This window comes from Lissotriton helveticus, chromosome 8 (genome assembly GCF_964261635.1).
Source record: "Lissotriton helveticus chromosome 8, aLisHel1.1, whole genome shotgun sequence".
NCBI lineage: Eukaryota > Metazoa > Chordata > Amphibia > Caudata > Salamandridae > Lissotriton > Lissotriton helveticus.
Window position 1 is genome coordinate 1,262,768,158 of NC_136069.1, and position 24,364 is coordinate 1,262,792,521.

Genomic DNA, 24,364 nt, shown 5'->3' on the forward strand with positions numbered 1-24,364 from the left:
ACATTGATCCACATTCTGTCCATCACTGTTGTGTTTGCAATTACCGCTCTAAGTGTACTGGGGATGCTCAGACGTGAGTCCCAGGCACTCCACACCACTGGAGTCAAGCTAGCCGGGCTGATGAGAGGTGTTACCTCGAAACCGGGCCGGTCCTCGGATGCTTGATTCCGTTCTGGGAAGGACATGGCTTTTGTAGTTCGGACTGGACTATTCCCATGGGGCACAGGGTCAGCGCTGATTTGCATATCGCCATTGTCTAACCCAGGGTGGTGTGGAGTGGAAAAACGATGGATTTGGGCCCAGATCTTTGGACTGGGGTGAATGTGTGACATTGATCCACATTCTGTCCATCACTGTTGTGTTTGCCATTACCGCTCTAAGTGTACTGGGGATGCTCAGACGTGAGTCACAGGCACTCCACACCACCGGAGTCAAGCTAGCCGGGCTGATGAGGTGTTACCTCGAAACCGGGCCGGTCCTCGGATGCTTGATTCCGTTCTGGGAAGACATGGCTTTTGTAGTTCGGACTGGACTGTTCCCATGGGGCACAGGGTCAGCGCTGATTTGCATATCGCCATTGTCTAACCCAGGGTGGTGTGGAGTGGAAAAACGATGGATTTGGGCCCAGATCTTTGGACTGGGGTGAATGTGTGACATTGATCCACATTCTGTCCATCACTGTTGTGTTTGCAATTACCGCTCTAAGTGTACTGGGGATGCTCAGACGTGAGTCCCAGGCACTCCACACCACTGGAGTCAAGCTAGCCGGGCTGATGAGAGGTGTTACCTCGAAACCGGGCCGGTCCTCGGATGCTTGATTCCGTTCTGGGAAGGACATGGCTTTTGTAGTTCGGACTGGACTGTTCCCATGGGGCACAGGGTCAGCGCTGATTTGCATATCGCCATTGTCTAACCCAGGGTGGTGTGGAGTGGAAAAACGATGGATTTGGGCCCAGATCTTTGGACTGGGGTGAATGTGTGACATTGATCCACATTCTGTCCATCACTGTTGTGTTTGCAATTACCGCTCTAAGTGTACTGGGGATGCTCAGACGTGAGTCCCAGGCACTCCACACCACTGGAGTCAAGCTAACCGGGCTGATGAGAGGTGTTACCTCGAAACCGGGCCGGTCCTCGGATGCTTGATTCCGTTCTGGGAAGGACATGGCTTTTGTAGTTCGGACTGGACTGTTCCCATGGGGCACAGGGTCAGCGCTGATTTGCATATCGCCATTGTCTAACCCAGGGTGGTGTGGAGTGGAAAAACGATGGATTTGGGCCCAGATCTTTGGACTGGGGTGAATGTGTGACATTGATCCACATTCTGTCCATCACTGTTGTGTTTGCAATTACCGCTCCAATATGACGCAGCATGTCGCAAGGAGTTACAGATACGTCAGTATTTCTGACGTATCTGTAGGCGCAAAAATGACGCATGGCTGGAGTGTGTCACAAATGTTATGCAACTCCAGCAATGGGTCATGAAGCATGGGCAAGTCCCATGTGAAATGTGCCTGCGTTAGTTTTACGCCTGCCATGAGGCAGGCGTGAGATATTGACGCATGTGCGTCCTAAAAGTTGCGCCACGTAATCTTATAGATTTCACCGCGTCACTTCCACAACCCTTTCTTGCGTCGGAACGCCCCCCTGCATACATTATACCTGGCGAAGGTATAATGTGGCGCATGGGTTTACAAAGTGACGCATCTATTTAGATGCATCACTTTGTAAATATGGTGCACCAAGGCTAATTTTTTACGCCGCTTGTGCGTCACAAAAAATGACGCACCAGCGGCACAAAAGTGAAGCAAGGGCTCATAAATAAGTCCCACAGTGTTTTGTCAATGGCAGTATAGAAATTTATGAAGGAGATCTGAAATTTTTTATCAGATATATTCCAGAGGAAAGCAGGAGCATTCTCTAAAATTACTACAGCAGAATGAGTCATGATACATATTGTGAATGGATCGCAGGCGCGCATGCTCATAACACAGAAAAATGCATATAAGCAACCTTTTGAACAATCCTCAGTAATGCCCGAGAAAAAGAAATGCACCCAGTATGCAAAAATAACAACAAGTACATTTGTCAATCGTTATTGCCATCAAAAGTGCAATAATCGAGCAGTCCTCAGTATCTGTCAATTCCTCTCTCAAAAGAACTGTGTCCTAATGAAAATTAAACTGTTTGGCTTAATAGATGCAAAGGAGACAACAAGAGAATTGAAATAGGACTTGTATGGCCTTAGTAATGTTTAATTCATAACCTACTTCAAATGTTGAAATAACTTTGTGTGGGTGTGTGTTCATGTGTGCACACACACATATATATATATATATATATATATATATATATATATAAACACTAATCCCCCTTTCTCCTTTCAAAGAGGCACACCGGCTCTGGCTGGGTTGCAATAAATTCATTTATTTAAGTAAAATATCACGAAGGCAAGAGGCTTCCTTATCCCAACGTTTCTGCTTGTGAAAGCCTTGGTCACAGGAGGCAGTCTCTGTTTTTTGAATTGCACCCACGTGGTCTGCTTAAAACAGCGTGGGCCGTATTCTCTTTCAGAGTGCGCACTGGAAAACTTGAAGGCTTTAATAGAAAGAAACATTTGTATGCTCCAACTTTCTTATATTCATGCCCTTTCCTTTGCGCAAAAATTAATGTCAGCTTCATTGCATAGTTCGAATAGTTATTTTTCACTCACATGATTCCAGTGCGCACTCTGAAAGAGAATACGGCCCACGCTGTTTTAAGCAGACCACGTGGGTGCAATTCAAAAAACAGAGACTGCCTCCTGTGACCAAGGCTTTCACAAGCAGAAACGTTGGGATAAGGAAGCCTCTTGCCTTCGTGATATTTTACTTAAATAAATGAATTTATTGCAACCCAGCCAGAGCCGGTGTGCCTCTTTGAAAGGAGAAAGGGGGATTAGTGTTTATGTTTTCCTGGAAGCCTCGCACCAGCAGCACTGGCCGCCCTGCCAAGGTCCAGGTCTATTTGCGTGGCACTGTGGATTGATATATATATATATATATATATATTTCTCGTACTTCACCAAAAAGACTTTTCCAGCAAGCAGATGAACACGCGGACCCAAGAGTTCTTTGTGCCAGTTTTATTTTCGAACACCGTGCATCAAAGCTGCCATGACGCGTTTCGGTCCCACCTGGACCTTGATCACATATATATATATATATATATATATAGCAATTCCACACCTTATCACGAAGATCCAGTGAAGAGACCAACAGCAGGGGAACCATGGAAAACAGCTTTTATTCCACAGGCATAGGTTTGACACCAGTTATAGTTAGCTGGAAATTTTACTGACATAAAACCATTAAAATTCCCATGTTATAGTTAGTTGGACTCACTATAACTCGCGCGCCCGCAATGCACTGCTGATGATGTCACATATTACATCATTCATGACATGGTTAGTGACATCACTGATGACATCACTGATGACATCACTGATGACATCTCAAATGACATCACTGATGACATCACTGATGACATCACTGATGACATCATCCAGTGGCTGTGTGTTTCTGTAAAGTTAAAATATGTTTTACATATTGAAGAATGAGTGTATGTATGAGTGTCTGGATGAAGGATTTAGTAGGTGCGTGACTGACTGTATGAGTGAGTGATTAAATGTGTCTTAGTGAATGCATGGGTTAGTGACTAAACTGTCTGAATGTGTACATCATTATGTTTGTTGTTGTGTAAGCTGCTGCATGTGAGAGTTGTCATATATAAATGACTATATATAACAGACTGTGATTGCATAAGTGACTGTATCTATCAATATGTACTTGTATCAGTGATTGTAAAAGACAGTAAGTATGTGTTAGTCTATATTTAAATAAGCAAGGTTTTGTGTGTTTAACTGTATAGTCGTGGAAATGGGAGTGTGATTGATTCTTTACATGACTGACTAGGTGTATGAGTAACTCCATGGATGAGTGGCAGTGTGTGAGTCTCTGTATAGGTGTATGAGTGCATATGTTGGTGTTGTATTGATGAGTGACTGTATGTATGACAGATTGTATGGGTGAATGAGTGGATGTGTGTGTAGACCTAGAAATCAGTGAGTGCGTATGTAGTAAGTGGTTTGACTGTGTCAATGGTTTCAGGAATGGTAGTTTGTATTTAACACTAGGTGTATCATGGGTTAGATTAGAGTGTGAGGTGGTGTATTGTATTATCACATGGATGATGTCATCAGTGATGTCATCAGTGATGTCACTTGAGATGTCATCAGTGATGTCATCAGTGATGTCATTTGAGATGTCATCAGTGATGTCATCAGTGATGTCACTAACCATGTCATGAATGATGTAATATGTGACATCATCAGCAGTGCATTGCGGGCGCGCGAGTTATAGTGAGTCCAACTAACTATAACGTGGGAATTTCAATGGTTTTATGTCAGTAAAATTTCCAGCTGACTATAACTGGTGTCAAACCTATGGTTTTTTCAGTGAATTTAATAGGTTTTTTTAAATGCTAATTCCTAACTATAACTGGTGTGAAACCTATGGTTTTTTCAGTGAATTTCATAGGTTTTTTAATAGCTAATTTCTATAGCTATGAAATATAATATTTTTTATAAAGAATCCTATATTGTATATTTATGTAATACTATTTTTTTTATGTATATTGTTCATGTTTATTTATTTATTTATCTTTTTGCCCTGGAGCGCTTCCGGTGCGCGTACCGGTGAGCGCACCGGTAAGCGCAGTCTTGCGGCGCGCCCCGGTGCGCGTACCGGTGAGCGTCCCGTTAGCGCTATTGCCGCGAACGAAAACGTCATCGTGACGTATCGCGTAGCCGCGTGATGCGTCTTATGACGCACGGCGTAAGCGCATCCGGAAGCGCCCGAGCGCATACGATCGCGCTACGTAAGCGCCCCCCCGGGCGCGCAGCCGGGCGCACAGCCGGGCACGCCCCGGGGCGCGTAGCGTAAGTGCGTCGGGTCATGTGACCTGAAAATAACACTTTTCATTGGTTCAGAGCAGTTTGTTTTTCCAAATGATGAAAGCCCCCACCTTTTTTCCTCATTCTCACTTTGTTCTTTGAGTGAGGAAGACCTGTTTCTATTCATTGAGAAATGGCTACAGTAGCAGCAGCAGAAGGAGCATCTGCACCACCACCACCACCACCACCACCACAAGGACCCCCACAACACCACATTGGTGGTGAAGAAGAAGAGGAGGAGGAGGAGGAGGAGGAGGAGAGGCGGTTCCTGCCGGAAGATAATATCCCCTATAAACCGAAGGAGCACTTTGTGTGGGAGTTTTTTAAAATCCCAAAGGACCAAAAGAAAGTCAATGCGCCAAAAGTGACATGTCTGATCTGTGGCACTGTACTTTCCAGGGGGAACCCTGCAAAAAAATATTCATTTGGGAACCATACAATGCTTCGCCACATGCAACGCAGGCACCCTAACAACTATGCTGCGGCAGAGGTCAGAGAACTGACCAGAAACCCTCCCCAATCTTCTCCGAGCACCTCCAAAAGCAAACAACCCACTCCATCGGGTCCAGAGACAAGGGAGATGGTCCCAAACATCCAACGCCAGTTTGGAGATTACAAAATAGTTTGTATATTTTGTGGGACTACAATTTCCTATGGTGAGCAAAGCATCAAACTCATCAACCGTACTGGAGACAACCACAACTGCAGAAAGAAACCTTAATTTTTTTCAGATTTTTTTTGCTCCAGTTGAGCCGTTTACAATTCCCTGTTTTTTGTTTGTCCCCAAAAAAACGACAAAAAAATATAAAATTGTTCATAAAAGCCAAAAAAAGTAAAAAAAGTTCAAAAAACAATAAAAAAATATAAAACAACAAAAAGAATAAAAAAAACAGTTATTTTTAGAACTACCTCCAATTTATAAAAAAAATGCTACATTTTTAAAAAACTCTGTCATTCTTTTTTCTCCATGGTACGCTCCCCGGTGCGCGTACCGGGCGCTCCCCCCGCGAAATTCGGAGAAAAAAAAAGAAATTTGCCCCGCGGGGCCCTTTTATGGCCCCCACATCAAACCTAGGGGGTCGGGGGGGTCTACCCTGCCCCCTTTTGGTCATTTCCCCCTTTGATTTTGCCACCTCTTGTGTCTGATCCTACCGAGACACAAGATGGCGGCCGCTCCGGACTGTTTAGAATGTTGACAGACACCCGAGAGCCAATCAGCTTTCCGCTCGCGTACTCGCGTAGCACGCTGGTGCGCGCCCTGGTGCGCGTACCGGGGGGCGCTTATAGATCTATATATTTTTTTGAACCTAAATTACTCAAAATCCACTGGAGCACATACCTTGAGACATAGCAAAGGCACATCGGGCTACCAGTCCCCACAATTTTGCCAAGTTTGGTGGAAATCCATTCAGCCATTCGGGCTAAACGTGAGTCCAACCGCCCTATGGAAATTAACATGGGGAAAACACATTTTGGGACCCCCCTTTTATCTCGGCCCCCGCTTCACGAATCCCCCCCAAACTTTCAGGGAAGGAGCGGAGCGGAGCTGGCCATTTTCTTGGAGAAATTCAGCCAATTCCGTCTATCGACGCCAAAGTTATTCCAAATAGAATGTTGCGGATTTCCTATGGAAACTAGGTCCTAACTATAACTACCTACTGGCGACCGCCAGTAGGTAATATATATATATATATATATAGGTATATGTATGTTTATCAGACAGGTACCCACAATCTCTTCGATCGCCACTGTAGGTGGCCCCACCACTTTCATATGTGGCCCCACCACTTTCATATGTGGCCTCTTGTGTGCCCCTCTAAAAATTATTTCTAGAGATGCCACTGTGGATATGCAGAAATTCAACAGAATATCTGTGAGGCAGGCCCCGGGGTGTGGTCATGCTAGACACATATTTTGTGCTCTGACCATCTCAAACTCGGATGGTCCGTAATTCTCCACAATATGTTTAAAAGGTGTTCACAGCCTCCTACACTCCAGGTGTGGAGGCGGGGGATGGACCTTTACATAGCTGCTGAAATAGTTAACTATAATAGCAGTTGCTGCCCTTGGAAATTCAAAAAGGTGTGGGGTAGCTGGATTAGTTATTATGGGCTGGAACTATTGGATGGTACCCAACAATCCCTGACAGATGTAAATACGGACCGCATCATATCACCAAGAAGCGATAGTTAATCAGTCTGAGCGTGAAGCATACCTCTGATGGTGTACTGCTATGAGATACAGTGTGCCTTTTAATTGTTCTATAGTCTCTGCGTGGAATCATTGATGCCGCTGTAACAATGTTTTTTTATGAATCACCTCTATGCAACAGTTGTAATGGTTGTAATGACAGTATATTTGTTATGCATACCAAAAATAAATAAACATATTTATAAATTAAAAAACAGAAGGAAGTCATGCTGGTTACTTCAATGGATACTCTGGCTTTGAGGATGTGTATATTGGATCTACATGATCTATCTTCTAGATCCTCACATTTCTGCTTTATCTCCTGGTGCTGACCCTCTTTCTTTGTAGCATGAACGTGTCCAGAAATTTCCACCAGCATTTGTACAGCAAAATTGTGAAGATTAACAAATTTACAGCAATTTTCTTTTCAACGAAGCACGGTCTCCTGTACTTTTTAAAAACTCAGTCCCTAGGTGGGCCAGGTCCCAGGGCCATATTTAAATATTAATAATGGGGAAGGGGCACATGAAGCCCCCTCCCCAAGGCCAGTGTGAGCCCTGGGTACCACCACCTACCAGGGGTAGACCAATTCAACTTTTAGTTAGTGGGGCTGAGTGCCCCCCCCCCCAACTAAGCTCGTAAGAGCCCCGTGGACCACCAACTCCCCAGGGCTTTACTCCAAATAATAACGGGGCCGCACAGACCCCCCTCCTTTCCTATGTAGGTTCCCAGGGACCACCAACTACCCGGGCCTTAAAAACATTTCGAAGGGGCAGGAGGACTTCACAGCCCCCTTTCCGGGCCATATTCGGTCCTAGGGACCACTACCTTACCAGGGCATACAAAATTGTTTTAAGGTAAGGGCCGCACAGTCCCCCTCCTGGGTATTTTTCATCACCGGGGACCGCCACCTCCCCGACGCTGGCCCTAAGGAACAAAGGAGGGGGGCCACGTAGCCCCCCTCCTGGAGCCACTAATAGCCCTGGGGATCGCCACAACCCAGGGCCAATTCCTCAGGAGATAGCAGTTTGCTTTCACATGGCAGGAGCTTTGACAATTCCCGCCAAGCGAGAGCAAACAGTAACTCTGCTGGCAGAAGCAGTAAAACTGCTCCTGCTCAGTGGGAGCTGAGTTTTCATATGTTTCATAAGAAAGAATTGCTCCCACACGCAAGGAGCTGCTCCCTGCATGTGGGAGTAATGCCGGCTCCTGCTGGAGGCACGAAGTTGGCTGGGGGGTATTGGTGTTCCCACGCGGCCTCGATGTAGTCTTGTTGTCTTCTATATAGGAGGATTCATGTAATCACAGATTCCTGGATGAAGAGGTACGAGGAGAAATCACATTGCCAAAACGCACGGCATCTTTGGAGTCTCATTGTCTCCTATATAGGAGGATTCATGAATCACAGATTTCTGGATGAAGGTGCACAAGGAGCAATCACATAGCCGAAATGAACACAAGTTCGCTGGAGACATTTCCTTGTGGCCCATTATGCAGCTTTAGTGTGAAAAAACACACTAGACATTTACCCCACTAGGTTGCACTTATTAATTAACCAGTAGAAACTGCACCAGTTGGGTAGACCTTTTGGGCTAATCGGATAAACAGGCAGGTGAAGTTCTGTTCTTGCCCTGATGCTCATTTCACAAGATGAAACCTCAACGAGAAGCACTTATGAATATAAACAAAGTAGGTACCCCAGCTAAAGCTCTATTTCTGTAAAGGAAAATTATCCTAACTTCCTGGACTTGGTGAAGACAAAGCAAGTGTATTTTCTCGGCAATTACACAGTGAAAAATTATCTGAAATCCTTGGTAAAAGTGAATGCATTGTTGATCTATCAGTGATGCCATTTGAGCTGTCATGAGTGATGTCGTTAGTGATATCACTACCATGACCATGTTATGGGTGATGTAATATGTGAGGTCATACGCAGTGCATTGCAGGCGTGTAAGTTATAGTTAGCTCAAGTAACTATAACTGCTGAATTTCACTGGTTTTGTACGAACAAAATATGAGCCTACCTATAATTCCCTCTACCTTACAGTGTCCATGCTCCTCAAATATTAGCAAAATCGAAAGGGACACTGTTCCGTGATAATGGGTGCATGTATGTCACCCAAAATGAAAGGGGAGAGAAAGACTGGAGTAGAGAAGAGATAAGAAAAAGTAGTGAGGGAAAGGAAAAGAGGCAGATGTATATCCCCAGTTTCAAGGATCCAATCACGAAGGGGAGGGCCAAGACTTGCCTCTTGGTCACCCTCACACACCCAGAAGGATGTCATGCTTCATCATCTGGCTTTTTTTTTTTTTTGCTCCTTGTCAGGCCAGCGCTGCAATGTCTGACGGGCCCCCGAAGGGTCTCTTTCACGGAGGTCTTTTATAGTGAAGAAGCCGTTTGATGCGTGCAGGTGTGGGGGCGGGGAAGGAGCGGGAAAGGATCCAGTGAAGGATGGTGGTGTGGTGCGTGCAAAGAAGGTTAAAACTACCTAGGGGCATCCGCTAATGGGTGATTTATTCTTGTGGTGTCCCTGGTAGGCTAAAAAACCAAAGGGTTAGTGAGTTACGTAAGGGCTCAATGTGCCAGTGTAACTAATCACCAGGTCGACATGTTTCACGCTGAGTAAGTCCTAGTGATCTGTAGCGTTTCTTCAGGACCTATAAAATGAGAGGTGTGAAAGTGCACGTCAGTGAGGTAAAAGGAAGAGGGGGTTTGTGATGATAACCCCATCGGAAGAATGAGGTCGCTCGTTGTGGACCCTAGGAAGAAGCCCCTAGAGTAATCAGATGATCTCTATAAGTAGATCTGTCCACGTAGTGCCTGGGAGGGGATAAAAAGAAGGGAAGAAACGAAAAAACATTCAGGTGTCAATTGCCAGTAGGTCAGGATATCCTCCAGTTGTGTTGACCGGAAGGTAGACCTAACAAGACCAGAAAAACACGATCATGTACTAGTGTAGCAATAGTTAAAAACAAATGTAAAAGGACAACCATAGTACCACAGTAGGCCTCGCCAGATGCATAATTCAGAGTAGAGGCAAATGATGTGATTCCGACATCCCTTTTCTGGACCGGAGAATCGTCCTTGAAGAAGGGTCATTAAAAACTACACTGCACGGGGCGTGGCTACCAGCCGGGCAAGATGGCCGCTTAGTCTTTAAGCTCCGAGGAGGACATTGCCCTTTTCATTAATCCGTTCACATATCCGTGCCTTTTCGATGCTCTGAAGGCTGTAGCCTACGTTGGAACCCAAGCGGCAACGTCCAGAGGAACTCCGGTGAAAATCGGGCGCTGCCTTCCGCTTGACTTGCCGCCTGAGAGAGAGCGGCCTGCGAGGAACGAACAGACCGGGGACTATAGTGGCTGGTCCCGTCCGGGAAGGACGGGACCGCATCGTGGAGCTGTTCACCGCTACAATCTGGGGGTGAGACGGCGCCACCCTCCCCTCTTTCCTACACCGTCGGAAGGACCGTGCACGCTCCTCCCCTGAACGGTCTCAGCTGTGTGTGCTTTTTACTGCATGTGGAGGCTGGTTTCCTGCAACGTGGCTGACTGTTTATGTCGACCTGGAGGTCTTGTTTCCACTGCCGACCACGAGAGAGGGTACAACACACTGGTGGCTGATGCTGCGGTGGCGCGTCTTAGGCCTTATCTGCCCGCCATTACAGGTCTGACGATTGCTGCTGGCGGCGCGATCATAGCGCCCACACTGCCCCATTCTGCGGTATTGCCCCTCGGAGGGACACCCTGAGCCCGCCTCGGAAATCCTGACGCTTGATGAGACTTTGCGCGGCACCCAATTTGGAACGGCTGTGGCACGGGGGTCTGGGGGTGCACCCTGGTGAGAAGTTGGCATCATAGGCTACAGCATAACTCAAGCTACATCCCATTGGCGAAGGTGAGGACCGCTGTTGCCCCGCAGATTTAAGGAGGGATTTGCTATTTGACCCACTCCTGAAGAAATAAGAACTGTGCACTTCCCCCCCCCCCCTTTTGTGCCCCTCGGTCGCCACAGAACCCCCCTTACCAGCGGTGAATCCCGGAGTGCGGCCGCAGCGGGGTAGAGTCACTTAAGCGCACCTGTTGGACTGCTGCCACCTGAGAACGTGAGTTCTGTCTGGTTTTAAACATCGTGTGATTAACAGGTTGCGAGGACCTGGCGGGCAGGGGGCCGAAACACCACAATACACAGGCAAAACTGGATAAGTTTGCATATGGTAAGGGATCATCTCCGGTGCCCTCTCAAGGTAAAACACAAGACAGCGAAGGAACAAATAAGGTCACTCTCGAAGACATCATGAAGGCTCTGGCGAGTGTACAGACCACGGTAGGCACAATCTCCACAGATGTTTCTTTGTTGCAGGCTGACCTCCACAAGATGGCGGACAGACTGAAAGAAGTGGAGATAGTTGCTAAATCTTTAGTTACGGACACTTCGGAACTGCAGACTTCCGTCGCCCAGCTTGAAAAGGAGAACAAGTTACTTGCAGAGAAGCTTGATGACCAGGAAGGGCGCGCAAGACGTAACAACGTAAGAATTATTGGTATTCCAGAGACTGAAGGTGCCTGAGCAATGGTTTTGTACGTGGTAGAATTGATTAAAACTAAGCTGCAACCTAAGGGGCTCTCCCATTTCTTTTCAGTGGAACGTGCCCACAGGGTACCTGGTGGTAAACCTAAGCCCCACGACCAGTGCTCGCCAGAGTGTTCAACTTCAGGGACAGGGACGCAATTTTACAAGCAGCAAGGGTCTCACCCCCACCTGTATTTTAAATTCCACTATAACCTTCTTGCCGGATTACACGGCAGCTGTATCTCTATGACGGCGAAGCTCCTTTGAGGTTAAAAAGTTACTCCGGGCACAGGAACTATCATACTCTATGCTCTTCCCCGCAAAACTCTGAGTAGTGGCGGACGGCCGGACCTGGTTCTTCGATACGCCTGAGGCAGCACATGACTGGCTGGAGGGATGGCGCACTGTGGACCGCTCAGATCGTAGACTCAGACCTCACCGTCACCGAGATGGGGAAGATGTTTCAGGTACTTTGAGCCCCAGAAGCCTAGAGGCGAACCAAGACCTACTTCAAGAAGAGGAATGAACACCGCCAGGACAATATTGATTCCTGATGCCTAGAAAGGTCCTGTTGACGACTGCGCTTTCGCAGTTCTGCGGTTCTGGACTGAGGCAGGCCTGGGGAGCTCTAAAGGGCTGGAGCCTCGCTGAACTTTTTACCCCTGACAAGCAAGTATCGTAGTTATGGGAGGGGGAAAGCGCTCTGCTGAGTTGGGGTGGCGGGCAGTTGAAGGTTCGCCGAGCAGGGAGGCAGGGAGGGTGGGTGGGGAGGTAACTGGGTTGTTTCATTTCTCCGATTTTGTTGTTTGTATGATTGTCAGGGCGATACACTGTTTTAGTAAGGGCGCATTGCAGGTCAAGTTTATCTTTGATTGCGCGACACTACTCTTCACCACAGATGGCTACACACACAACACTTGAACTCGAGACTCCTCAAGCACAACGACCCCACCAGTCAGTCTTAACCGTCTTGACATGGAACGTCCGGGGATTGGGAGAAAAGGTGAAGCGAGGCCTGGTCCTGCAATATTTAAAACGATGTTGTCCTGCGGTAGTACTATTGCAGGAAACACACTTAGTGGGCTCTTCTACAAAAGCAATGGATAGGTGGGGTTATACTATGGTGGCGCATGCAGAGTTCTCCTCGGGCTCTAGGGGTACAGGGATCCTTGTCAGGAAAAATTTCCCACTGGTGCTCCAGCAGACACGAGTTGATGATCAAGGCCGCTTTGCGGCACTTACGTGCCAATGGGACGGTCGATTGTTTAATTTTGTTTCTGTGTACATCCCTCCTGCCCTGCACGCCACTGCGCACTCTGCATTCTCGGCATTCCTCCTGACTCTGCCTGTCGCGACGTTGGTGCTAGGAGGTGACTTTAATGATATTCTTGATGAAGAGATAGACAGATACCCTGCCAGACATGTGGTGCGTGGGGGGGGCGACTGCTTGGACTTTTGGATGCCCTGGGGCTCACAGTCTGCTGGAGGTATAAGCACCCCAGCGAAAGACAATATACTTTCTTTTCAGCAGTCCATAATTCTCTCACATGGATTGATTATATTTTGATGTCTGCAGATGGCCTACAGGGAATAGAAGAGGCAGATATTCGTCCTAGGGGTATTTCCGATCACTCCCCACTGTTATTAAAGTATACGCACCACCGAACTCACAGACGGCGCATGTTCCCTGTTCATGCTGGCTACTTACAAGTTGCCCCCATTATGACAGACCTTGCCAGAACCTCCAAGCACTTTTTTCAAGAAAATACTGGCTCAGTGGACTCCCCCAGTACTCTTTGGGAGGCCTTCAAAGTAGTCCTGCACGGGCAGGCGATGGCCTCAATTACCGGCCATAAGCGAGCACAGCGAGCGGAACTGGACGACCTTGATGCAGACCTAGCCGCAGCAATAACGGAGCAAGAGATTCACCCTTCACCGGGGACCGCCCAGGAGGTTCGCCTTAAGCAAACTACATATGTAACATACCAGAGGGAAATGGCAAAAATCACACTCCAAACGACCCGACATAGAGTTTATGAGATGGGGGACAAAGCAGGGAAGATGTTAGCTTGGCTGGACAGAAGGGAGAAAGCAAATAGAGTCATTGCACAACTGTCGTCCCCTGCGGGCTCTATGACCTCAGATCCTGAAGCTATAGTTGGCCTCCTGGCCGATCATTTTGAAAAAACGTATGCTCCCCAAGCGTCATACACGGTGGAGGAGGCATACGATTACATTAAAGATCTGACGATCCCTCACCTTTCTCCAGAAGCGGTACTCCTACTAGAGGCGGACATCACCCCTGAAGAAATTCAAGAGGCGACTTACTCGCTCGCGTCTGGCAAGGTGTTGGGTCCTAAAGGGCTTCCGGTGGAATTCTATAAGAAAACGGTGCAAACGACGGCCCCCTTCTTATTGAATATGTTCTGTGATAGTCTTGAATCTGGGGAACTGCCTAGAGATCAACACCTTGCCACGATTGTTGCTATCCATAAACCAGGCAGGCCTGCGGCGCATTGCGCCTCCTATCGCCCGATATCCTTATTTAACGCAGAACCCAAGATCCTTGCCAAATTACTGGTGTTGCGCTTGACCCCCCACCTTGCCACCTTGGTACATCCAGATCAGTCTGGCTTAATGCCGCATCGTAGTACGGCACTCAACCTACGCCGATTACATGCGATCATGGCACGCAGGGCATGCATACAGGAACCTGCTGTCCTCCTCTCCCTGGACACCACTATGGCGTTCGATATGGTAGAATGGCCATATTTGTTCGCAGTGCTTCAACACATGGGCTTCGGCCCTAAATTCTGTGCCTGGGTCCGCCTGCTCTATACCAAACCCCTGGCTCACGTGGCTGCCAATGGGCACATCTCAAGGGATTTCCCGCTCGGCCGCTGGACGAGGCAGGGATGTCCGTTGTCCCCCTTACTATTTGCATTGATTTTAGAGCCGTTAGCGATCTGGATAAGATGGGAACCCTCCATTAAAGGACTCCGTTGGTCTAACGTGTGGGAGGATCGCATATCCCTATATGCGGATGATATACATCTCACTTCCCCCAAAAATCCATTCTGGAATTGCTAAATGTATGTGAAAAATTCGGAAGAGTGTCAGGTGCTTCCCGCGAGCTGCCCCTTACGACCTACTACTACGGCGTTCAAATACTTTGGTATATATGTCACGTCGGACCCAGAGGAATTCTATACTTTGAATCTGAGGCCACCACTGGACTGTTTCAAACGCGATGTGAAGGTGTGGCGGGCTCTCCCCCTAACGCTCCTGGGTAAGGCGGCCCTATATAAAATGATGTCACTCCCACGCTTTCTGTACCTCCTAGAAAATACACCATTTGTGGTCCAGGCATCTTACTTTAAAGAGATAGCTGCGACGGTCTCCGGCCTATTGTGGGATGGAAAACCAGCTCGCATTGCACAAGACAAATTGGTAAAAGACTGGTATGACGGAGGCATAGCACTCCCAAATATCGAACTGTACTATTGGGCGGCTCACCTTAAGCAAATAAATCACTGGCTTCATACCCCTCAGACTGAGCCGGCATATTTTGCAGACCGACAGTGCTTGGAGTCTAGAGGACTGATGGGCAATCTCTAAAGCCGCCGGATGCCGTCGGACTTAATAGGTCCTACACATCATACGGTGCATCTTTGGTACAAAGCACACAGATGCCTTCAATGTTCTGGTATCATCACCCAAATGACACCATTGTGGGACTCATGCAGGTTGGGCTCCCTTCGCAACAGTAAGGGATTCCAGGTTTGGGACAACATAGGCATTTCAGTGGTGGGAGACCTTTGGAAGAAAGGTAAGGTGGTAGACTTCTCCTTCTTACAAACGCAATATGATATGGCACAGATGGAACGGTTCAGATACATCCAAATCCAGCATGCGCTGCAAACAGCCATACCGGTGGGTACTGAACTGTAGGAATCCACCCCTCTTGAAGATAGGCTACTGACGGCAAATATGACGACTAAAGCAACATCCTTCACATACCGAAAGTTGGTTAACAACCTTCCTGACATGACGTCCAAACTGAAGTTGAACTGGTCCCGAGACGTTGGCACATTTGACGATTCCGAGTGGCAAGAGGCCCTTTCCTCCCCTCGGGAAACGGCTATACCCTCCAGGCTCAAACTAGTCCAACTTAAAATACTACACCGCACGTACTACACAAGAACGACGTTATACAAGATAGGGAAGCCGGCCCATGTGTATTGTCTGCGTGGGTGTGGGGAAGAGGGGACATTCTACCATACTATATGGAACTATGGTCGTGTGGCAATGTACTGGACGGCGGTAATGCGTACCATTTCTCAGACTCTGGCTGTTTCCCTTTTGCCTGATCCCCGACGCTGTTTACTGAATGTATGGGAGCCTAATGACTTAACACACCGCCAACAGGGTTGGGCCATGTTGGGTATGATGGTGGCGAAACGCAATATCTCCAAGCTGTGGGGCTCAGATGTGCTGCCTACGCTCAGGAACTGGTGTAGGGACATGGATGATGCAATGGTAGCGGAAAAAGCGGTGTTTGTCCACCGTGGATGCCCTGGGAAAAGGGAGAAAATATGGGGTGCCTGGAATAAGTTCAGAGGTTATATATGCAAGCCACCACAACTAGTTGAGGATGAGATCAACTCGGAATGAGGGTTGATACTTTTCTTATATGAGATACTGTACTGTTGTGTCCGCTTCAGATTGTGTCCTAATATTAAGTGACTGGAATGCTAGATTAGCTTGATTATACCTGCAATGTATATCTTTCATGATGTCGCAAATGTATGCTTTTTCGCCCTACCTGTTCATTTAATAAAAATATTATTATAAAAAAAAAAATACACTGCACAAGAAGCGTGCTAAAATTAACAACAGACAAGTACTATATAGAAGAAGCCTTGCGCCAACTGAAGGATTATGGTTGCTATGAATTAACCATGGAAAGGTATAAGCAAACTCCATACATTGATAAGAAAATGGCATGAAAAACAAATGTTGGATCTGGCGAACACCTTTTCCTGAGAACAAACAACCCTGTACTGCCTACCTTCTATCACCTGCCGAAGGTGCATAAAGACAAGAATAGGCCGCCAGGACGTCCCATAGTTTCTTCGATAGGCAGCCTCACTGAAAATCTTTCTGAATTCTTAGATCACTATTTGTTTGAGGCAGTCCTTGGTCTGAAGTCTTATATCAAGGACACTACAGATTGTATTGGCCATATTGAGAAACTACAATGGAAGCCCACTTATTGCTTGATAGTGCTGGACATTACGAGCCTATATACATCTATCGATCATGTACAAGGTTAAAAAGCAGTGGGTTATTTTTTGCAAAAACGCCAACTAAAATTTGCCATGCATAACAAAATGCTGTTGGAGCTGATCGAGTACTGTCTCTACAATAATATCTTTCTCTTTCAGGGAGAGCTGTACAGGCAGGTCTCCGGGACAGCTATGGGCACCTGCTTCGCCCCCAGCTACGCAAATTTATTTGTGGGCTGGTGGGAGGAGCAGGTGGCCTGGGCACCCGCCAATGAAGAGTGGTCCAACAAAATAGTGTTGTTGTATAGGTATATCGACGACCTATTTTTAGTATGGAATGGCCCAGTTGGCGAAGCAGAGCAATATGTAACACTCCTGAATAAAAATGACATCAATCTACGATACTCAGGCGAGATTAGTTTGGTGGCAGCTAACTACTGGGACCTGAGAATAGAGATACAGGAAGGGAGAATAGCGACAGCTTTATTCAGGAAACCAACTGCAGGTAACAGTACATTATATGCAACAAGTAGCCACCCACAAAACCTCAAAAACAGCATCCTGTATGGAGAATTGCTTAGATTAAAACGAAACTGCTCCAGAGAACGTGATTTTAATCTAGCGGCCACCGATAGTCTAAAAAGATTTACAGCAAGAGGCTATAGCCCAGAACTTTTAGAGAATACCCTTAAAAGAGTAGAAAAAATGACGAGAGAGGACTTATTTAAAGAGAAGACACGGAAAGGCAACAATGAGAAGTTTCGCATGATAACCACATTCTCACAAGATGCAGACAGTTTGAGAAAGATTATGAGAAAAAACTGGCACGTATTAAAAACAGACACCATCATTGGTGCCGACGTACCGCTAGCCCCATTAATCACCTTTAAGAAGGCTTGGTCCTTAAAAGATAGCTTGGTCCATAGCCTCCTAGAAGATGTTACCTTTAAAAAGGGAACACTTCAAGAGATGAGGGTTTTTTTCCAATGCCGGAAATGTAAAGCTTGCGCTTTCAGTAGGAGAGTTCTATCTTATGAAGTGAATGGTATGAGAGAAGGAAAGACCATAAACAAATTCATGTCTTGCCAAACTACATATGCAGTATATTGTCTGAGGTGCCCCATTGCCTCAGATATAAAGGGAGTACAATCAACTGCGTTAAATTAAGAATACTCGAACATATGCGTGCCATAGTAAAAGGGATTTTTCCTACCCAGTAGCACGACATTTCTCGATAAAACACAAAAGCAACAGGGACCTGCTGCAGTATTTTTGTGTAGATTATGTACCAGCAAGCATCAGGGGAAGGGACAGAACTCTGAAATTGAGGAGATTAGAATCTCAATATATTGTCGATTTACAAACTAAGTCCCCCAATGGACTGAATAGTGGGGAGGAATTGGCGGTACACCTGGGGAGTTAAAAAATGTGTGACAGAATTTTGTTGTGATGGGATGATTTTAGGCTTTCCAGATTAGATCATGTGCTAAGTGAAGAAACGTTTGATGAAATTGAGAGTATCAAGAGGAGTAGGACATCCTAGTAAGGGGTTGCAATAGCCGATCCATGGCAAACATCTAAATGTCTTTTAAAAATTCAGTTGAAAGTATACGTAAATATGTGAACGCTATAATCATGGATTGGAGTAATTAGATAGAGAAAACCTATACTCCTAAAATGGCGGGCATTAAATCCTCTTTGTTTTTTGATCTCATTATGGCATGGAAATCAGTTTGATATAACAGGTGCATAAATGAATCGATATTGATTGAGCATGAATAAGAAATACTGGTAATATGATGTTTTAGCTGTAACTTAAGGATACATAGAGGGAGGTTTTTGCAACCTTGGAATAGAGGTTGCAATTGCCGATCCACGGCAAGATAAACCAATTTATAGCAATGAAGGATTGATATAAAGTATGAGTATATATGATATAACTAAAGGTTAAATCCGGATTGAGATTAACAACGTATATATATTTTAACCTTAATTTCTCAAAATCTACTGAACAGATTTACACCAAATCACAAAAAGCACATTTTCTGGGTGCCTTGCTTTCTGTCAAATTTGGTGAAATTCTATCCAGCCCTTTGGGCTGTAGCACTGTTAAAAAATCCCCAAGAAAATTGCATGGGCAGATTGCGTTTTGCGATTCACTTTTTTTTTTGGCCTCCCGCCTTAAGGCTCACCACAAAATTTTCAAAGAAGGAGCTCAGGTAGAAAAACTTTTTGGGGAAAGTTTCATGAAGATTAGTCTACCGGCGACAAAGTTATTAACAAACCAAAAAAACGACTTTCTATGATGACTAGGTTCTAACTATAACTACACAGTGACAACACCCACTTTTTAATATATAGATTAATTAGATTAAAAAAACAAGCAATTCACTGAAAAAGCTTAAGGTTAACGTGATGTTATAGTTGGATGAAAATGTTAGTTAAAATGATACATTTTAATTTAAAAAAAACACTGAAGTTCACTTAAATGAAGTAACTATTTTTGCAACCTCGCCATGCACAGAGATTTCATTTCAAATGTCTCATTGATGTTATCAATGATGGCATAGAACATGCCATGACTGATGTAAAATGTGAGGTAATAAGCAGTGCATGGTGAGAGAGCAAACCAAAAAATCTATTGCCCATGAGATCCTGGCCCTAGCTGTAACTATACACTTTTAACTGCCACTGTGTTATATATACATATGACTTATTTTGGTGCGTTTCTTGCACATAATACAGAGTTATAAATATCCATATTTCACAGATAACTGTGAAATATGAGAAATATTGTAAAGTTGTCTGTGAAATATGGATTTGATCATCACAATGACAGCCCCCAAAACATTCTGCTGAGCTTTAACAATTCTAGAATTATGCTAAATTGAGGGCTACCTTATGTCGACTAGTTATCTAAATTTTATGTAAAAAATGTAAATTACACATTCTCTGTTAGCATTTTGTTATCTATTTGACATAGAAACAATATTTTCTGTGAAATCTGCACAGTTTGCAAATTATGTGGCAAATGCATTAAATTTCTATGTATGCAGTAAATGCTGCAGCCATAGAATTGCCTAAATTCACTGACCGTCAGCATTGTTTTATTAATATTTATTCAGGACAGGTAAACAAAGCCTCAATATTCTCATTCCAAACTGTGCACATTGTTAGCTGCACTTTGAGGACCAGCTTTTAAATTGCCCCAAAATAAATATATAATATAACAACTATCTAAGGGGTATCATGCATAATATGGTCCTATATTACCATCTTGGATTTATGGGGACATGTACAAAACTCTTAGTCCTCATGGTTTATGAAGGTATTAGAACCCTTCTATGGCAATATTGCACTACATTACATAATTGCCCATTATGTATGTAATTTGGTGTAAATCTGTTCAGTAGTTTTGAAGAATATAAGGCTAAAAAAGTATGTATATCTCGCAACATGGTTCAACTGCAGATCAACCACGGAGAATGTACTGATGGATGCAAGCACTGGAACACAACGTGAAAAATTGACATCACTATCTAGAACTTGGGGACTTGGTCCTACAAAATAAAATAAAATATAAGTGGACAGGGTAGGGGTACCCTGACACCCTGGCATTGACTGTGATGTTGGGGGAGGTGTTCCTAGGATCAAATTACAAAAAAGGGTTTTATTGGAATTTGTGGATACACAGATACACTATGAATCCCAGTGCGACCCTCTGGGTAATCACAACAGATCCTTTGGCCATGTGTGGAGAGGATTTAGGCATCCTAGAGGGTTAGGTGCAGAGCCAGGCCGCAGGCCAGGCTCTGCAGCCAACCCCATGCCATCCACGGAGATGGACATCTTACGTCACATTAAAAAGCCATAGAAATTCACTGAGAGAAACAAATGTTAAAGTGACGGTATAGCTAGGAGTTGTAAGAATATCTACCTTACATTTAAAAAACCCTGGAAATTCACTGATACAAAAAAAGGTTTAAAAGGATTTTATAGTTAGGTGAAAATGTCTGTTAAAATGTAATGTTTTAAAATAACAAAAACACTGAAATTCATCTGTTGTAGTTATCTCAATTAACTATAACTCATGTCTAAAGTAACTAGAACTCGCGCCCTCGCCATACACCATGCTGTTATCAATTATGTAATTTCAGATGTCATTAGGAATGTTATCAATGCAGTCATTTAACTTGTTATGAGTAATGTAATATATAAGGGTACACGCAGTGCAAGACAAAGACATGAGTTATAGTTATTATAGGGCATGAGTTATAGTTATTAGAGATAACTATAAGTGGTGAATTTTAAAACATTATGTTTTAACTGACATTTTCACCTACCATTTAACCTTTGTTTTTTCAGTGAATCTATATCTGTGAATGTTTGAGGTACTCATTCTTTCTATGTTTAGGTTTTAGGAAATAAAAAAAAGTGGGACAAATAAACAGGATAATCTGTCCAATGTATAGGTGCCCTCCAAAGTGATAGTTGCCCACTACCACGGCAACAAACAGATAAGTATAAACTAATTTGTTAATGGGAACCAGAGTTTTTTGGTTGAAACTCTGTGGAATAGGTTGAACCAAGTGGACATGGGATAGTATGCATGTGGATGGGATTGGTGCATTCCACTGCATCTTGAAAAAGGGACAGGGGCCGTGAAGCACATTGTTGGCTGGTAGGTGGTTATCTCTGTATAGTTTGGGCTACCTCACTGTTGGAAGCGTTATCATTTAATATAGCTTATTGATGAATTTTGAATATCAACTGTGTTGAATTTTTGTTTCAAATTTGTGGATCTTGTTTATTGTGTAATATAGAACTAATGTACAGATTGCTTAATAAATCATGTATTGATAAAATAAGACATAAATACAATGTTTATATATATAATGCATTAATTATTTTTGTAATTCAAAGAAACTGCATTTTGATGGTAATTTAGGAATGCCTACTGCCATAGTTTTCCTTATTTGTTTTAAGGAATATCAGTTTCAGCTCAATTCTGAGATTTTTGCATATCCATTTGGTGTTACAATTAGGCACAGAAACCTAAATGGCAAGATATTCAACGAGATCTCTTGTGTTGTAGCTATCCACTACATCCTGTACACATCCATGACATACAGGTGTGATAAAACAAAGTGGTGGAGTCCTCGGTCTCTGTCTTTTCTCTTGTCCCATTCCCCTTTCCCCAATTCTACCAATGACCCTCGAATTCCTGTGTATGCTGTCAATAGAGGTGTGGATGAAAGTCGGAAAAAGCATTGCTGCCACTGAATCCTGTGCACAAGGTTAGTGCATCCTGACAATTAAGGGTGGGACACAAAAAAGCTCCTGGTGGTGATGTTCTGGGAACAGACTATACATAATGGCTTTAACATTGTAAGGTTTTAAATAATGGCTGCACCCTATGAGTATAGTTGTGGGCGTCCTTCAACTCTTATAACCAAATGTATCTGTGCTGTCTAAAAAAGTATCAACTGATGTAATACGTTGCTCTTTAACAATATATTTTATTTTCTCTAGTTGACACCATGATGGCCAGTTTGTCTTTTGGTAGGTAATAAAGATACCAGAAGCCACCATGTGTAACACAGGACAGAAAATGTTTTTCAAGAAGATATATATACTTTCACAAAAGGTTTGATTTTCTTTTATTCTGAGATGATATTAAGAAGCAACTTCAACTTCATGTACATTGTACTATACTCATTGGTCATTATCATAATGTATTTTGTTAATCTAAAATGCAACTACTCCCCTGCACATAAAATAACGGTTATAATACTCTAAGAACCCCACAAAACAATAAAATGGTCATAGGACATATATCGAAATGCCAGAATAACAAAAGAGATACTTAAGGCCCCAGTAGGAGACCTAAGAAAACAACCACAGAAGGTCCAGGGTACCAGTACATCAAATAACATCTGTATAAGGAACATGCATATTACTTTACCTGATCAGGTCTCCCGTCGCTGAGCAGATATACTGCACATGTGCTACTATCAGCAAGAGCAAGCTGGATAGCTTGTAGTGTGTTTGTAGAACTTCCAACCTGAAAATAAAAGAATTGCTGGATGATCAAGTTTGCTATCTATATATCTTTCTTAGAGTAAATATGAAAAATACAATAAAATACAGTCTTAAAAATTGTAAAGTTTATATGCTGTCATATTTAGACATTACATCTATTGAGGTTATCTGACAACAAATTGTATGGCATCAGGTGTGACATTGCACCATCTATGACCAACAATGGCATTACATGAATTGAAATAATCCGAATGGTGACTTAGACGACGTCCTTGGGGTCCTCACACAACCCTTAACACCACTCCCATTTGATAACATCTAAAAAACAGCTTTAAGGAAATTAATTTCAGATCCTACAGTAAGTGTAGAAACAAGTATATGCTATATTTTCAAACTGTCATAAAAGTAAACAAATGTCACAAAATAAATTGGTCATTGAAAAAGGGCCAAAACATAGTGAATAATCAATGTACCCAAGTGCACACCAAGATAAAATGGTAAAGCCAATGGTAAATATTTCTTTTTTATTTCGCAAATTTTTATTAAGAAAGGTATATATACATACAGTACAGTTTCGGTGTTTCAACATATCAAGGGTGGTTCAGCGTGGTTTACAGGTTTACAGTGGTTTCTTCGCGTCTGTTAGGTATATACGGTTAGGCACTTGCGTTTGCATTCCCTCCTTCGCTGAACTTGTGTAGGAGTCAGAAAGAGAGAAAGAAAGAAAAAAGAGAAGGAAATAAGAAAAACCCAAGGGGGGGAGGTGGGGTGTGGGGGGGTGATCTCTGTCATCTGGCTTCCGCTTTGCGATCGGGGACCTTTACGGAGGTTTGAGGGTGATCATGTGTTCATCTAGTGCTCTCCACATTCCCCCTCCTGAGTGGTGGTTCGGTGCGTGGTGTGAGGCTATGTTGTCTGCCCCTCTCAAGAAGGTGATCCAGTTTAGCCAGCCTTTGAAGGTGGCCTTCCTGGTGTCTTTCCAGTTCGTGAGGATTATTTTCACCGCTGATGTTAAGAGGAGGTCTATCAGATCCCTATCGTCTTTGTCCTTCGGGGTTGGGGCTAGTGCTGTCGCCGTGATTTCAGTGATGCTGCCTTGTAACGTTTGGCCAGTCATTACAGAGATGAATTGCTTTATCTGGCTCCAGAACTTTCTGACCTTGGAGCAGTGTAGGATTAGGTGTTCCAGGTCCCCTTTCTCTTTATGGCAGTTCCAGCATTTATCGTTTTCCCTAACACTGGCAGCTGCCAGGCGGGCCGGAGTCCAGAACGCTCTGT

General features: G+C 44.4%; 1 protein-coding gene across 1 annotated transcript in view; it reads right to left on the minus strand.

The window, feature by feature from the left end:
• Positions 1-24,364, minus strand: part of VWA3B (von Willebrand factor A domain containing 3B) — a 1,052,517-nt gene that overhangs the window by 730,027 nt on the left and 298,126 nt on the right. The window contains exon 14 of the mRNA XM_078658240.1: positions 23,010-23,108. Within this exon, the coding sequence (XP_078514366.1) occupies positions 23,010-23,108 (99 nt within the window). The remainder of the gene's footprint in view (positions 1-23,009; positions 23,109-24,364) is intronic.